The 15945-nt window shown below is 48.1% G+C and overlaps 7 protein-coding genes across 7 annotated transcripts; 2 read left to right on the top strand and 5 right to left on the bottom strand.

Annotated features, from left to right (window-relative positions):
• The first annotated feature begins 467 nt into the window (after window positions 1-467).
• Window positions 468-2705, top strand: ONS95_007121 (uncharacterized protein). The gene is made up of 6 exons (XM_058500617.1): window positions 468-673; window positions 751-1280; window positions 1347-1657; window positions 1712-1822; window positions 1886-2186; window positions 2256-2705. The coding sequence occupies exons 2-6, from the start codon at window positions 995-997 to the stop codon at window positions 2261-2263; spliced, it is 1017 nt and encodes a 338-aa protein (XP_058349433.1). The 5' UTR covers window positions 468-673; window positions 751-994; the 3' UTR covers window positions 2264-2705.
• On the bottom strand, window positions 2484-3413 carry ONS95_007120 (uncharacterized protein; the record flags this gene model as incomplete). The annotated part of the gene is made up of 1 exon (XM_058500616.1): window positions 2484-3413. One exon carries the CDS (start codon window positions 3411-3413, stop codon window positions 2484-2486), a length of 930 nt encoding a protein of 309 aa, XP_058349432.1.
• Window positions 3414-4010: 597 nt separating this feature from the next.
• On the bottom strand, window positions 4011-4700 carry ONS95_007119 (uncharacterized protein; the record flags this gene model as incomplete). Its single annotated transcript, XM_058500615.1, has 2 exons — window positions 4011-4503; window positions 4558-4700. 2 exons carry the CDS (start codon window positions 4698-4700, stop codon window positions 4011-4013), a joined length of 636 nt encoding a protein of 211 aa, XP_058349431.1.
• Window positions 4701-5878: 1178 nt separating this feature from the next.
• On the bottom strand, window positions 5879-7754 carry ONS95_007118 (uncharacterized protein; the record flags this gene model as incomplete). Its single annotated transcript, XM_058500614.1, has 2 exons — window positions 5879-7297; window positions 7353-7754. 2 exons carry the CDS (start codon window positions 7752-7754, stop codon window positions 5879-5881), a joined length of 1821 nt encoding a protein of 606 aa, XP_058349430.1.
• A 660-nt stretch (window positions 7755-8414) lies between these two features.
• On the bottom strand, window positions 8415-9384 carry ONS95_007117 (uncharacterized protein; the record flags this gene model as incomplete). The annotated part of the gene is made up of 2 exons (XM_058500613.1): window positions 8415-8657; window positions 8710-9384. The coding sequence occupies 2 exons, from the start codon at window positions 9382-9384 to the stop codon at window positions 8415-8417; spliced, it is 918 nt and encodes a 305-aa protein (XP_058349429.1).
• Window positions 9385-10924: 1540 nt separating this feature from the next.
• Window positions 10925-11644, top strand: ONS95_007116 (uncharacterized protein; the record flags this gene model as incomplete). Its single annotated transcript, XM_058500612.1, has 2 exons — window positions 10925-11068; window positions 11171-11644. 2 exons carry the CDS (start codon window positions 10925-10927, stop codon window positions 11642-11644), a joined length of 618 nt encoding a protein of 205 aa, XP_058349428.1.
• Window positions 11645-12490: 846 nt separating this feature from the next.
• ONS95_007115 (uncharacterized protein) lies at window positions 12491-13883 on the bottom strand (the record flags this gene model as incomplete). The annotated part of the gene is made up of 4 exons (XM_058500611.1): window positions 12491-12719; window positions 12790-13163; window positions 13234-13634; window positions 13772-13883. The coding sequence occupies 4 exons, from the start codon at window positions 13881-13883 to the stop codon at window positions 12491-12493; spliced, it is 1116 nt and encodes a 371-aa protein (XP_058349427.1).
• Between the last annotated feature and the right edge of the window lie 2062 nt (window positions 13884-15945).

Genomic DNA, 15945 nt, shown 5'->3' with positions numbered 1-15945 from the left:
AATCTCAATTAGCAAGTCACAAAGCCAAATGTGGTTACCTTTCTGAGAGGATGTTTCTGGGTACCAGAATCAGAATTATGACATGAAAGTCAAGGGAGCATACTCCTATGTTAGAAGTGTCATTGATACTCATGAGTATACCTCACATGTCGCTGCGGTACATAATCTTCAGTCCTTTGACATGCTTGCAGTTCTTTCGACAAAAAAACTCTCTGCCAGAATTACCCCTCGGCTGTTTGGTGCCCATGTAGATTTCAGCCTCGACTCTCGCAAGTCGTCAATCTGTAGGCATGCTACCCGATGACCCACAATCTCCATATCTCCGCATCTCCACCCGTCAAATGCAGATCGAATGCAAAGCCAAGCAGTTGCATACCCCTTACAGTTCCATTCCACTGTTGTGGCTCGAGACGAGGTGCCACTAAGCGAGCCCCTTTTGGCCTCGTGGGACTTGCTCGGGCACAACTTCCCTTCACACAGTCGAATTGGCATCCTTGCATCCTGCATCCAAGGATGGTTTCACCATCGGTCAAGCCTCTCTAGATCGTACGCCGGTTCCGTCACTCACCGATTCAAACAAGCTCTCGAAGCATGTCCTCTAGCCAATTTCAACATCTGGCTTTCCTCGAGACGACTTCGCCTCCAAGCCACGAAAGGCCCATCAGCAACTGCCGTACGAAATTGTTCGAGCGCTGAATTGAGAACACGCCACTTCCACTCGCAAGGAGCAACTACTGATCGTTTAATTAGACAGGATAGAGTGTCACCCCGCTATCGAGAGTCTAAATGGCATGATGACGTTGATGGAGGGGTTGTTTTAAGGTTTGCGGGAGCTTGTTGGATCTCGCTTTGACCAGTCTGGACTCCGTGCTGAGGCTTGTCGTGTTGGTGCTGAGAGGGATCTACTCCATCGTTAAGAGTAAATTGTCCGGTTAGAGGGGTTCGTCTCGAGAGGGAGTGGGAGAAAGCAAGGGAGAGGGAGGGCCAAGCTACTATGTCACTTAAAAAGAGAGATCTCCGCTCACATGAGAGTTGGGTTCATGCTTCTCAACGTTCTTCTCGTCTTCATTACTATCTTGATTTTCTGAAATTGTCCAGTCGTGCCAGTGGATATCCAAACAGTCCTGTGATTTTCAGAAATAGACGTGGCAAGTATCGAGTGTTTACAATGGCCCCATCAGCAGTTGAATCTACAACACCACCAATTGCCACAATGCCACCTCCCACCGATACACCGCCTATCCAAACACAAGTCTCCCTGGCCGGGAAGGTTATAGCCAGTATGAATCTCCTCTTCTCATACTATTCCCCCCAGTATCAATCAAGACCATCTAACAACAGAATAGTCACTGGCGCCAACCGTGGCATCGGTCTCGGCGTCGCCGAGTGCTGTCTCAGTAACGGAGCGGCAAAGATCTACTCCATCGACATCACCGCACCAGGCGACGAGTTCACCGTGCTGGCTAAACGCTTCCCAGGTCGAATCGCAGCCGTGCAAGCGGACGTCACCAAGGAAGACAGCGTGACTGCTGCCGTAGACAAGATCGTCGAGGAGGCTGGCGCTCTACATGGTATGGTTGTGAATGCTGGAAGGACGAACCATAAGTCTGCATTGGACTTTACCCAGGCAGATATTGAGGCATTATTCAATGTTAATGTAAGTTGTTGTTCGGACGGAACGGGGCTTGGAGCAGTTGCTGATGAAATGTAGCTTTTTGGTGCTTTTTACTGCGCGCGAGTTGCCGCTAGGGCGTTCATCAAGCTCAATATCAAGGGTGCAATTGTCTTCACAGCTTCCATGGCATCGTACCGACCAAACAAGGTACTGATATCTCTCTAGATTCTATCATCTCCCCTCCATCTCAAGCTCATCTGACTTTCAAAGCGCGTCCCCTCAACACCTTACGGCGCCTCAAAAGCCGGAGTCCGAAACATGACGCACACGCTCGCCATGGAATGGGCACAATACGGCATCAGAGTCAACAGCGTATCGCCTGGCCTAGTCAACACAGCTATGACGTACTGGGTTCCGCAACAGCCAGACTGGGAGCAGCAGCTGAAGTATTATGGTGGGTTTCCGAGGCTGGCAGAGGTGCAGGAGCTCGGTGGTGCGTACGTGTATCTATTGAGTGATGCTGCGAGTTATACGACGTCGATTGATATCCCGGTTAATGGCGTTATTGGAAGTAAGTCATTGCTTCCTTCTCTTCTAAGTTACCACCCTGTGGAACTAATCCGCGTACTGACTATACCAGTTTGTTGAGTGGAATTGGTGCTTTCGTCTAGGATACAAGGGACAAGGTTAGAAAATGCGTCAATAGGACGTATTATCGAATAACTAGCTAGCTCTTTGAAGCACTTTTCGTGTTTCCTATTTTACGGTCGCATCCGTGTGGGCTGGTCTGCTGATGCTGACATTGATCGAAACCACACGTGCAGTGTTCATTGCCCCTGCCCCAAAAATATTGAAGCCGATTGAATACTCAGATGAACCCGGAATCGTGCGCTACTTTGGTGATATTAATTGATTCGAGTAAGCTTGCTTGTGTCGTACTTTGGACCGTCCATTGATGGATTTTTTCTGGAAATTGTGGTACATTATGGTCCACGAGTAAAGCAACGCAGCTCAATATCTTGGCATACTCTCCATCTCTGTCCTCTTGCTGGGCCAGATATAACCTGGAAGTAGTCTCCTGTAGTACTCCCCTCCCATTGTAGCCAACACTGTACACTGAAGCTCCCATGCTCAGAAGTTTCTGAGCAGCTGGTCGAAGTCCTCTTGTGACTGCTACAACCAGGGCAGTATCACCAATCCCGTCGCGCGCATGGATGTCTGCTCCGTGACAAGATATACCTTGAATGATACCCGGAAGACTCAAATCGTCATCATCGGGACATCTCCATAACTTAAGCATCGCAAGAAGTGCAGTCTCGCCATGAATGTCAACCCAATTCAGGAGCCGGGTTTTTGACAGCCAGACGAGCCATGATTGCCAATCGTAGTCATGTTCTGATATGGATCCTTGAAAGCTGAGTCCATACAAAGCGGACTTTGCGTACGTCAAGAGGAAGGCGCCAGCTTGAAGTGAGGATACATGGATATTGCGGAGCTTGAAAAGATGATAGCCGATGGTATGGCCTTGATTGTCCATGACATCGATTTGTGGTGGTACGATGGAGAACAATTCCTTGATAAAGACCGGGGATGTGTGCGACAGCTTCGACGCTTGTTCAAAAAGCTGAAGCGTAGGAGTCCGACCGTGGTAATCACGAACGTCGAAGGCAAAGTCCATAGATTTCAGGTAACGGGGCAGATTAATGTACTTTGGTAGGTCTTCGAATTCCGAAACCAAGAATAGCGTATGAAGAAATGTCTGGCCTTGAGTGTTTCTGGAGCTGATGTCTGCTCCCATGTCGATTAACTGGTTCAGATAGAATATCCCCCCCGACTTCTGGTGCCATGCAGCGTAATGAAGCGAATTCAACCCGAGAGCATCGAAAGAATCTATTGAATGCAAGCGTGACAGCACTTCTTGCCGGGACTTTGGCGGCAGAGTAAATGTGCGACGAAAAGAAGGTAGCAAGCAATAGCGGTAGGGGTCAAAGCCAAAGTGGCGGTGATGATGTGGGAAGCACGAAGGCCAACAGTTGCACTCATTCGCTCGAGAAAAGTGGAGTTTCTCGCACTTCGTGGACCCCCAATTGCCTTGAGTATTGTTGACCAACTGCTCCCACATATTGACCTCCTCTTCACAGCGATGATTCAAGCGCTGCAAACTCTGGCTCGGTGTGGAAATCTCCCCAGAATCGAAGACATCTGCAGCTTGCCTAGATTCGGCTGTAGCTCGTTTTGTATTGTGTGCACTTGAGCTGTCATACGAGGGTACTCTGACCAGTGAATTCCAGCTCGTACGCCATGACATACTCGATCGTATAGAGCTGCTCAAGGAACATCTTATGACATTCCTAACCAGAAATATGGAATTCAATGAGCGGTTTCTCAGTCGAAGTTAAAGACTCCGAACACCGTTATGGCAGAATGTTCGTGAAATGATTCCGTTCTGTTCCTTCTGCATTTCCACTGCGGAGTTTGGCTGGGAATATTTTGCAGAGGCTCCGGGTACAGCCTTCGGTGGTGAGGTTTCTCCGGCGCTGTTTTGCAGTTGCGAGATGCTGGATCCATCAAGCAGCAGAAGTTGCGGATTAACCTTTTCAGCGCCTCGAATATCAAGATGACCTGTAGAGACGATTGGCAATGTGTCCGGCTGAGACAAGGAATTATTGCGAAATGCGGTCTCAGGTCCTTTAAAGTCTGAAACCCGAACGATAGAGCGTTGCAGAGAAATGGCGTTGTTTTTCCCAGTAGAACTCCCCCTGGAAACAGGTTTGATGGCACTCAAGCGACTGGCCATCTGGGAATCACCAGACGGGCGATATCTTCGGTACTCTTTGCTGTAGTCCCGAGGGAAGAGTTCTCTAAGCTTTTTCTGAATGTCGCTCGAACTGTGCTTAGGTTAGTCCTCGTAGGAGAGGTTACAGCACCAATTGACTGCCTACCATGGATCGAAATCATGATCTTTTAGGACCTGCCGAATCTCGTCCTTGTCAAGCGTCGTCAGACTGTACAGCCGCACCAATTTTCTCTTCCTTGAAGATGTCCAGGCATTTTTGGGACGCCCTCCTATCTTTGCGCCCACCATGGTCTAGATAGGTGTTTTGAAGAAGTTGGATGATATGGAACGACAGGTGGCTGGAGTAGAATGACGAGAAATAAATGTGGAAGTGCAGATGTCAAGAGAAGACTCGAGAAGTTGAGAAACTCGTCAGCCTGATAATGAGCGTCCCCTATCGCCATACCCATGTTTTTGCGAGCGGTGTTCCCGTCATCAGGCTTGGAATTTTGCTGGGGTTGCACCTGTACAGCGGGAAGTCGAGCCGCAACCAACCAGTGGGCGGACCACCCTGTCGGCAGCCTCAGCAATCCAATTTGGGCTGAGTAAAAACCCCAGTCAACTCCTATTTCAACAATTGCGTTCGGAAGACGCCCGATTGTGCAGAGTGATGTTGTAAAGACAGTGTTTGACAAATATCAGAGTCCTCAACTGGAGAGGCGAAGTAACTTCTCGCCAATACTGAGACATGCTTCTAGAGAATCGCCCGCAGGTATGCGACCACTTAGAGATCGAGTAAAAACCCCTGCCCTCGTAAACTTGGTGCGTAGAAATGGCAGAGCGGTGCAAAGAAATGGCAGAGTGGTACAACCGAAAATGCAACGCCATGTTTATATAATGTCTTCACATTTCTTTACTCCAAATGCACAAACAGAATAAGCAACGGACTGCAACAGTTTTTAGAACACGGATATGACAACGACGCCTATCACATCACGAGGTATGCTGACTTTTTTTATCCCGTCTATCAGCAACCATGTCTAATTGATAGAGTTGAAGCCGTCCCGACTATGCACACATCATCATCCGAACCGGAACGTGGCAACCCCTCACTCGCACTCAGCAACAAATCTACATTTGGAGCTGAAAGTATCATAGCAGTGGTATTTGGAGTAACGACACTTTGCACCGCTCTATACGCGATCTGGCAAAATCGCAAGCGGGTTTATGACATGGCATGGCAGTGGCGAGCTGGAGGTACGAGAAATCCATACGCAGGCAATTCTCTAAAAGTGCTCTAACAGAGATACATTTTGGAAATAAATTACCTGTATTTGGGATAATCATGTTTGGTGGTGGAGTTCGGAAGAAGATTCAAAGATTCAGGCCAGATGCATGTGATGTAGCAGGGGAACGACAAACAAGTAGCAATTGACAACTGATTATTATTACTGATTACCGATTCACTTGAATCTCACTCCTCTTGTCTAAACTGGGATCGTCCCATTGCACTTGCCCTTCACCAGACTGGCACCAACACCCACCAACCCATCAAAATAACCCAGCACGGTCTCAAGCGGAACCATGTCCATCAAACCCAGACTCGGGTTGGAACTCCTCAACGGCTGGCCCTTCCACAGCACACGGACATAGTACCCACTTCCACTAGCCGGGGCTGATGGTGTAGCAGCTGGCACGGAGGTTGAAGAAGTTGGTGTCACGATACATGAACAGGCAGATGAGACTCGTGATGCCAGGCCGCCGCAATTGGAGACGAATGTTGGTAGTGCGGCGGTTGCTGAAGATGCAGTGAAAGTAGGGCAGAAAGCAGAGACTTTGGAGGATTCCTTAATGAATTGTCGAAGGCAATTATCGTGGTTGCAGTTTGGTGCTGCAGTTGGTGTAGCTGTAGCGGATGTTGGGGTTACTGACGCATCCTTCTTGTAGAGCTCAAAGACGACCTCGGATCCCATGCCGGGCCAGACCATAACATCGAGTTGCAAGAGGGAGAGAACTCTCGACATCGATCCATCGTGTGCGACATTGTGTCGATAGATAACATTGCTAGCACCACTTATGAAATCCCGAATGTGAGCCGTGAGCTCTCCAACCCAGACGCCTTGGCTGGTGTAGCTTGCTGCCAGACTTCGAGGGTCACCACGATAGATGTATGAGTACTCATAATGGCCCAGACGGTAGACATCATCAGCAAGATCTTGGTCCACGCAAATGGTCGAGTTGACTCCATTGACGAGCTTGCATGGCAAAGGCTTCGCGTGACACTGGCGTGCGGACAAATTGTCATAGTAATGGTCGAAACTCGCATGAAATCCTGAGTCTGTGGTGGGTACTCCAGAAATATTGTCCAAGGTAGAGTAGATTCCAGCAGCAGCTGTCAGATGATTGGTCCAATTCGCACCTGACTTGATTGCATTGAAAAGGCTCGAAGCTGTGGGGCAGGAGTAAGTCGGTTCAAGAGAGTCGTATCCGCTAGGGTTTATAAGTAATGGATAGTCGTCCTCAATACCAAACATCCCATTCACGACCATGCCAGCAACCTCACTGGTAATCACGTTCTGGGTAACCCTGAAAGTGACCTTCTCGTTTGCAGTGGCTGGCAGAAAGCCCAGCAGGTCATGATACACTTCATATAGGTCCTTCCCATGCTGCCATGAATCATCAAGTCCTTCTTTGGTGATCTGAGGGAATTGGCAGCTTCCGAGAAAACCAGTTGGAATGAACGGATTCTGTGGTGAAAGGAAGCCCTGCCAGTATGCATGTGCGGCTTTCTTCCCATTCTTTGGTTCGCCATAGTAGAACAGCCCTTCATCGTCACAATTCCAACCATATGATTCAACTGGGAAGGAGTTCGAGGCATAGACCGTTCGCTTGTGGTGTCTTTGGATCTGTAGTTGGTTGTTAGCCACTGGTCTTTCTTCTGATAGCGTGATTAATGCATACCACTTCGACGTATTGTAGTTTGTATTCCGAGGATGGTTTCTTGTACTCCGTCGCCCGCACATGCGGCATGTTACACCAATTGTACGTCCCATACTCGCTGGCAGGAGTGGTAGAGCTGTTGTATATGAATCCATACACGCCATCCCCTCCAATGACTTTCGTCAAGTCATTGATTTCCGTAGCATTCGGCGGATACCAGCCAAGATCCACATTCCCAGCTGCATTTCCATGCCGTGCAAGAGAAGCAGCAATGGCCGCGATGAAGCTTGTCCGAGGGTTGGTACGCATGGTAAAGTATTCCTGGCTGACAACACGACAAAGAATAATAACTCCCAGAACAGGCACAAGTCTAGTAAACCAGATGGCGCCAGGAACCAGTGTCTGAGATCGAGGGGTTTCCATCCATATTTATGTTCTGCGAAGCTCTGTCGAGCTTCCCACGTGGGATTGGCGTCAGTGGAAGAACGCGCGGAGTAGAGATGCGCGAAGAGGGAGAGTGGGATAATGGAACGCTGCGGGCAGAGTGCCAGGATAGGGTAATCCTAGCTTTCACATAGCTGTGCCGTTCGATAAGAGGGGAGATTCCATGTTCACCTCCTTGCCACGGTCACGGAATCGAGGAAAATGGAGCTTGATATGCGAGGATGTGGATGTGGTGAGAGGAGCTCTCACAACATTTGAGGTTCTAAAATGCACGTGCGGCAACATCAATTCCCAGTGGCTGATTTTGGCGGACAGTGCCGCTTTAGACGGCTTAGCAGCTGAACGACTTCAGGGGTGATACAAATCGGAGAATTTATTAAAATTGTCCTACCCAGAAGTGAAAAGATGTGTCGATTCTCTTGATATAGTCGCTTTGTTACCAATATTGGTTTTCTTTGCATTCATACCAACTGCTTTCTAATTTAAACATCGTCAACAAGCGAATCCTTTGTTTACCTCCCATTTTTGCGTCCAGTGAAAACAAAACTAAAATACACGAACAAAGAGACGGTGTTATCGCCACTTCTAGGCCATACCTCTGTTCATGTCAACACCGTCCCTGGAGTCCATCTAGCTCTCCTACCATTCTTCGAAATGTCTCCAAGAATTTGTTCCTGGAACGAGTTGACGTTGACGGATCACTTCCGTATACTCAAAGTTTAGCAATGAAGTCCCTCTCTTATGCTCCATCATATGACGATAAAGATCCTTCTCATCCGCAGTTGGTATCTTCCAATGTGAGACACACTCGACTTCCAAGTAGGCCACTTTCTCGAAGCCGCACAAGACATCAAGCAAGGGCTCGAGATCGGCCATTTTGGGCTACATTATGTCAGCGGATTATCTCTTATATTGTGGGCACAAAAGAACTAACGCCAGCTTCAGCGGGATCACAATGAATTTCAAGTACCTCAAGGTCGGGACAGTTCTGTTGGAGGCGCAACAGGTCAGCAGTTCGAAGAAACCGATTCGTCGACTCCTGCCCAACCTTCAGTCGTAGTTTCTTGAGGCCTGCTCCGACCCTGGATATGTATGATACCAGTGTTCCTGGACAATATCGAGAAGTGGTCAGGTCTTCTAGGCGCCGTAGTTTTGATATGAACATTCCTAACTCATGCTCCGCGCTCGATTCTTCTTCATGCCTACGACTTATCGGGTACGTCATCTCAGAGAGACAGTCGAGCTTACGCAGGTGAGGAAACTGTTGTGTAGCTCCTGCCGTGAGGAAGTTTTCATAAGAGTGTCTTTTGGCATGAAAGAAGAGACATTCAAGTTTTGAGAAGTCCCATAGTAGTGCTGTCTCCGCAGAAGTATGTCTCCATGGGTAACTGTAAAGCTTGAGCTCTTTGAAAGGAGGTAATCTTCCTTTGGTTGAGTCGAAGCGAAAATCCCTATCAACTATCTTGAGCGAGAGGATTCGAACGTTCGGTGAGGTAACCAAGAATTCCTGGAGAGTCGAATACTCCATGTCGAGCTCGACAACGACCGACACGAGATTTCGAAATCCAGGAGGGAACACCGGGTTGGATACTTGAAGCCCGTCAGCCATATTTGTGGTTCAAGAGTCAAGTTCCTACCCCCGATACATTCAACCCAGATGGGGACATCAGTCCTCTGCAAGAATTGACTGTAAAGGATTTGAGAAATATGTATGACATCCCCCGACCTTGTTCTCATATTATGCTTTATGTCTAGCTCGCTAAACGATAATAGATTTACGTAGCGGCATCTGTTCTCACACTTATCAGCATTAGGACATCATTCATGCCAACGATCAACTCACGTAATCGATTGAAGTCCTTTACACAGAGACAAAATTTTCAATGTGTCTTTGTCATCGAGCTCCGCCCCATAATCGCGTTCACGCACGAAACCCACCTTTAAAGTAACATGCCTGGCATGATTTCGGATATTGGTCAAGACGGCCTTGTAAGTCTTACCCTCAGGGTCAAGCTTGCGACGAAATGCATTGTCGCCAGAATCGACTTTAGCATACACGATGGGAGTCAAAAAATTGTGCCATCTTTGACATACAAGTCGCCAAGCGTGAAGCTGGTATATCTTTTTGGCAAATCGATCATCCCATGGGATGAGCGGTGAGGCAGATCTTTGAAGTTCACGTAACTGCAATATTGTCAGATCTGGATTGCTTGCAGAGAACTTCTGACCTCACCACATTAAATACCATGAATAATATATTTTCATCCAGAAGTGCATGGACAGTTTGCGCCTGATCCAACATTTTCGGCGTCAAAAGTATGAAAAGATCCTATCTCGTGTATTTTTCACAAGCATTGATGTCGAAAAATGGGCAGAATTAGATATATATATATATTTATCCATACATATAAATAATCAGTCAAAGAAGCTATATGTCAAAGAAAAGAAAAGTTAAAGATAGCAGTGAGTTTCTATACATAGGCATTACGTATGTAGAATCGTCTTTGATGTGTTCACTCGACATCATTCGTCTCAGTCTATTTGCAATGAAACCGTAATCCCAGCCTGACCTGATAATTGCTCAAGGTCTCGGCAAACTTGACTATATAAGCTCTTGTTCCCATACACTTTTCAACGCCTCAACAGCACGCTTATACGTTCTTCCATCTTCTGGTCGCCTCTGAAATACGTCGACTTTTCATCCCACCCGTGTCCTTCACGCTACACAATATATCCCTTAACCTCCTTCCACAACCCCTCAAGCCGCTTTCTGAATTATTCGCTTTCGGTTAACAGCTGATCACCATTGCAATCAACTATCACCAGCGTCTTTGGCAGGGAATCTTGAAACAGTTCTTCAGGTGCAACTCCTGGACTTATTCATGGTGATCCCAAATCAGCCTTGGTAGAAATATATCCATCATCGAAGACCTTGAGCAAGAAACGGGGACTTGCGACAAATAAATTTGGGTTCGAAGCGCCTTGCTCAACTCACGACTGAGTCCAATCCAGATCTCCGCAGACCGCCACCAAATTCACAATTCACTTTTTTGACCTTTCATACCCTACTTCTCGGCCGGTCGCTTAGAATTGGCTCACCTTCAGCGCTTTACAAATCTCTACATCAACCACTATCATTGAACGTCACCATGAGTGATCAACACAGTCGTAAGATGCGCGAGGACCCCGGCTCCAACAGTCTCCAGCAATCGCTCCCCTCTTTCTCGTCCTTGGCTCCTCCTGAACATGATCCAGAGCACGTCAATTTCATCCCTGCAATCATCGAAGGCAAGGTATGTTTACTTCTAGATGGTGTATCTCGTTGCTGCTCATGTTCAACTTTGAAACCAAGCATTATCCTCACATATTTAGAAGGACTAACATTACCCACACAGGACATTGTCAACAGCGACCCCTACGACCCAGAGGAATTTCGCATCTGGATCAAAGCCGGCATCACCAAATCTCGCCAGTCCTTCCAGGAGACTTCTGAAGCCGATCGTACCGATGCAATGAAGATCGAACGACGCATTTTCGAGTGCCTCGACGCTGCGACCGAGAAGAACTTAGGACGTATCTCGAACAAGGAAGCTGCTTTGATACTACTGGGCGAGGTCGACTGGACAGATCTCATGGGAGGAGGTACACCGAGTCGTAGAAATAAGGCTCATGCCAAGACCAAGTCAGGTTGTAGTGAGGTCAAGGCGATGAATAGTGCTCGGCATGTTGGAGACAAGGAGAGAAAGGAGAGAGAAGAAAGGGAGGCTAGAGAAGAGGCTAGGGAGGATATTAAAATGAGAGATGAGGCTTGGCGAAATCGGCGAGACCAGGATCTGGGTGCTGAGTTGGATGAAGATGGCTTGCCGTAAATGGATTATCAGCTATGTCTCAAGATTGCATGGAGAAGGCGGAACGCCCCTGTACTTTGAACTTTCACTTCACTCATTCAAAGAGTGGCTATTGTATTAAATCTTGAAGCTGCCATTCACTTCAAGGCATGAAGTTGGGTTCGACGCAATCGCGGAAGCGAAGCCTTATGAGATGGGTTTTTATTTCCGTTATAGTTAGCCGTATCAAGATGGAAAAGTGGAGGCTCACTCCCATACAGACCCTCGAATCCTTGGTCTAGGCAACCCCCAATTCAAAGTGTCCCTTTGGCCTTCGGGCCATGGGGAGTTTGCAAAGCACTATGCTTCCTCCGGTGTCTTGAGTTTTGCTTCTCGGCTCGCTTAATCCACCTGCAATGTCAATATTTTGTACGCAGACCCACCTGCTAAGCGATGGCGATCCAAAGTTCACGAAATATTCATACTTTATTTCTGAGATATTTCAGCATGTATTATGGCATCGCTGAAGGAGTCATCATATTAGCCCTCTTATAGGCAGGTTGTCTTGGCCGCCCCGTTGTAGTGAGCGAAGGTAACGCCAAGACCATCAACAAGGAGATGAAAGGACTAGATGCTCGGTATCAACACGGGGACTGAGCTACTGGGAGTAAATGATGGAAGATATGGTTTTTTTTTAAAAAAAATTTTTTTTTGATAAAATCTTACTAAGAAATCGCTACAAACGAAGAAAGGAAAGCCTCAGACAAGAGAACATAGTACATCCAAACAACATCGCCACACACGCCTTTCCCAACACGCCTCCAACTCCAAGCTGAATATTATATATCGTACATTCCATTCCTTTCTTTTTGTAATTGTCAATCTCATTTACAAAACTCCACCAACAGCAACAGCACCAAACAACGCCGCCAAACCCATCGCTCCCTCAACGCGTCCTGCAGCAGCAGTCTTCGTGCTAGCGCTCGGTGCCGTCGTGGTAGGCGTGATGCCACTCGTGAACGGAATAACACTGGCGGATGACACACCCGAGAAAGCAACTGGCTGGACTGTAGCAGTAGGGATTGGCGTTGCGGTTGCGTTTGCTGGGTTGAGGACACTAGATAAATCGTTAGCGAGGATATTCTCAAAACCAATGAAGAAGGGAAACAAGTCAAGGAAAGACTCACTTATCAATAACGTGCACCACCCCATTCGCCACAATAACATCACTAATAATCACCTGCGCACTATTCACAAACACCTTCTTATCCACGACCTCAATATTGACCATCCCTCCCTGCGCAGTCATCAAGCTCATATTGCCAAGCATACCTGCATATCCTACCGTGCCACTGACGACGTGATACGCTAGTATGTTGCGGAACATGGTTGGATCTGCTTGTAGGGCTGGGAGCGCGGACCCGATGTTTTGGAATGCGGCGTTAGAGGGCGCGAAGATTGTTACGTCGCGGGCGCTGTCGATGGTGGGAACGAGACCGGTGGATGTTAGGGCGCCGGCGAGACCAGTTAGGCCGGAGTCGACGGCGGACATGGAGGGCATCTGGGGGTGGGTGTGAGTTATTTGATTTTCTTGGGTGAAGAGGATGAGAAGGTGGGGAATGAATACGTACCATCGGCACGGTAAGCACTTTGTCAATAACATGCACCACACCTCCTGTGAACATGACATCCATAGTCGTACTCATACTCATCTCCTTCAATCCACTCATTGCCATGACCTTGTTCCCCATCTTAGAGAGCTGCACCACCTGGCCATTCGTAACGTTGGTATACGTTGAGTTTGTCAATATGCTATGTGGGTATATCGACATATTGAGAGCGCTAGAGGGATGGGCTCCGACCAGGACGTGGTATTGGAGGAGCGCGGTCAGCTTGCCTGGGTCGTTCGAGGTCGCTTGTCCGCCCGGTGTGGAGAGGAATCTGGAGAAGGCATCGTTGGAAGGCGCGAGGATTGTGATGTTACGAGCGTTGAGGAGATTTGTGGCTAGTTCTGGCTGGTTCTGAAGGAGAGCTGGAAAGAATGTGAGTAAATCATTTTGCTGAAGATACAGCAGAGACATCTTTCATCATTTATGAGAGAAACACGGGACTGAAGACCTGAGGAGAGAATCACAAGGTCGTGGGATCTGAAGAAATAGAGCTACATACCAGTCAACGTCCCCAACGTCTTATTGTTCGCTGCCAAAATCTCCATAAGAGACATCTGCGCGGCAGCAGAAGCCGCAAATGCAGCTGCAATCACAAGACTTGACAAATGCATCTTGATGTTTTCAAAGTACCTCGATAATAGGGTTTCAACTCGAGTAGCAATTAACCACCTAGCAGGAGAGTGGACTGTTCAGGTGGAGACCAAAGAGAAAGCCCGAATCAACAGGCTCGAACTTGCTGATAGTAAAGCAAAGAACAGAAAAGGCCAGCCCAAGAAGCAGAGAGGAAAGGAGAAAGCGGGAGAAGGAACTAAATGTCAGATACAACAGAGATAAACAAAGTTCAGACCAGCCAGCATACAACAAAATGCAGAACCCAAAACCTCGGGAGAAGGAGGAGGGGCGTAGCAAAGTTTATACTTCCTTGCTCGCTCCATCGGTCCATCCACATCCTGCCCCTCCACCCAAGCTCTCTATCAAACTCTACCCTGTGTCTCGCATGGAAGCTTGTTCACCTCACAGCAAACCCTCGCCAAAGCCTCAAGCTCGCCCAAGACTACTGCCAGCAGCCCAAACCGACACCAAGGGTCTCATCAGTGTCGCTTGCGGTAACAGCCAGACGTCCAAAGCGCTCGCGCCATCTTTCTTTCCTCATCCTTGCACTCTACCTTGTCTCTAATCTGACAGGCCTAGTTACAACCGGTCTTCTAGCTCCCTTATTCTCACGACAACTCCAGGGGACCAAAACCCGCTCTGCCGCTACTTTACGGTACAGCAAGCAAGCACGCAACTCGGCGATCTGCGCACGCACGCACAGACTCCGCACTAAGCACTCAGTCGATCACCCGCCAGCACTCATACAGTACAGTGACAAAACCTTATTTCCTGACTGGCATCTGAAACAGTATTTGGGAACGTCTATTGTGTGGGCATTTGGATGTGAAATGTGTACCGAGCTGTTTCAAGCCGGATGGCTCGCTTAGGGTGACATTGGCTATTGGATTCGAGAATGTCTGGGCGGAAAATATCTCAAACGGTGTGGAAACAAAACGGAACTTAAAACCAAACCAAACAAATGGAATCCACCCTCCCACCCAAGCCAGAGGTTGGTTATCACAAGATAGGTGGTTTAGCGAGCTTGGAGCTTGGGGTCTTGGGGTCTTGTGGTCTTGGAGCTTGGGACTTTAACCTCCTGTACTGTAGAGGCATGGAAGCAACGGGGTGGAATTGGCTGCGGCGGTGAGTTGATGGTATGTACAGTAGCTCTGACCTGACATGAGAGATACCTAGGTGAGCGTGGTGATATATGAGGGTACGGGGATGAGCTTGAATTCCTAGGTAGGTGTGGATAAGTTGGTGAAAATTTGGAAGAGAGAGGAGAAGTAGGGAGGGAGGGAAAGAGGGGAGGGGCGTGTGAATTGCACTTGCAATTCTGTTTGTCGATGTATGGCTCTCGTGTATGCGCTGTTTGGAGCGCAAGAGAGAAAGAGAGAGGGAGAGCGCAATTTTGATTTCCATCGTCTTCCATTCACTCACCCACTCATCCTCCCATCCTTCCATTCCATTCCATTCCAACTGTCACTCACAACCCTTAGTATATACAATCTCCACTCCACTGCATTCATCCATTGCTTTCATTCACCGACAAGCCGCCATTTTGTACTTCTCCATGATGTGATCCTCTCATACCCATCAAACGACAACCCAAAACCATGCCATACCATGCAATGTAATTCAATTCCAATTCCATGCAATACCATGCAATACCATGCACCACCCGTCATGCGATCGCTCGCTCTCGCCCTCACACAGTCAACACATTCATAACATACATTAAGCAGACCCGCAGCCGCCCCGGTGCCGTCTATCTCGTGGCCTCAGACCGCAGCCCACAAGAGAACATAGACGGGCAGAGACAGGAGGAAAAGTAAAGAGAAGAAAAGAAAAGGGGGATATCAAAGGATTTATTGTGTTATCGTTCGTAAGACTCATGCTCGTCGGAAATGGAACCGTGACGAGGTGGACAGACTAGAGGAGAGTCGCTAAGCCAAATCGTGATGCAGTGGAGCTAAGCCGAGCATGGTTCGCTTATTTTTTCCAAAGGAGGAATTCGAAAGATAGTGGATGAGGAGATTTACAGGTCGTGAGGTTCAGGTCGGGTTTCCGAATGTTGAG

Source organism: Cadophora gregata, assembly GCF_030347475.1.
Source record: "Cadophora gregata isolate MNR1 chromosome Unknown scaffold_19, whole genome shotgun sequence".
NCBI lineage: Eukaryota > Fungi > Ascomycota > Leotiomycetes > Helotiales > Ploettnerulaceae > Cadophora > Cadophora gregata.
The sequence above is the reverse complement of the archived record's forward strand: the minus strand, read 5'-3'. Positions and strand labels throughout refer to the sequence as shown.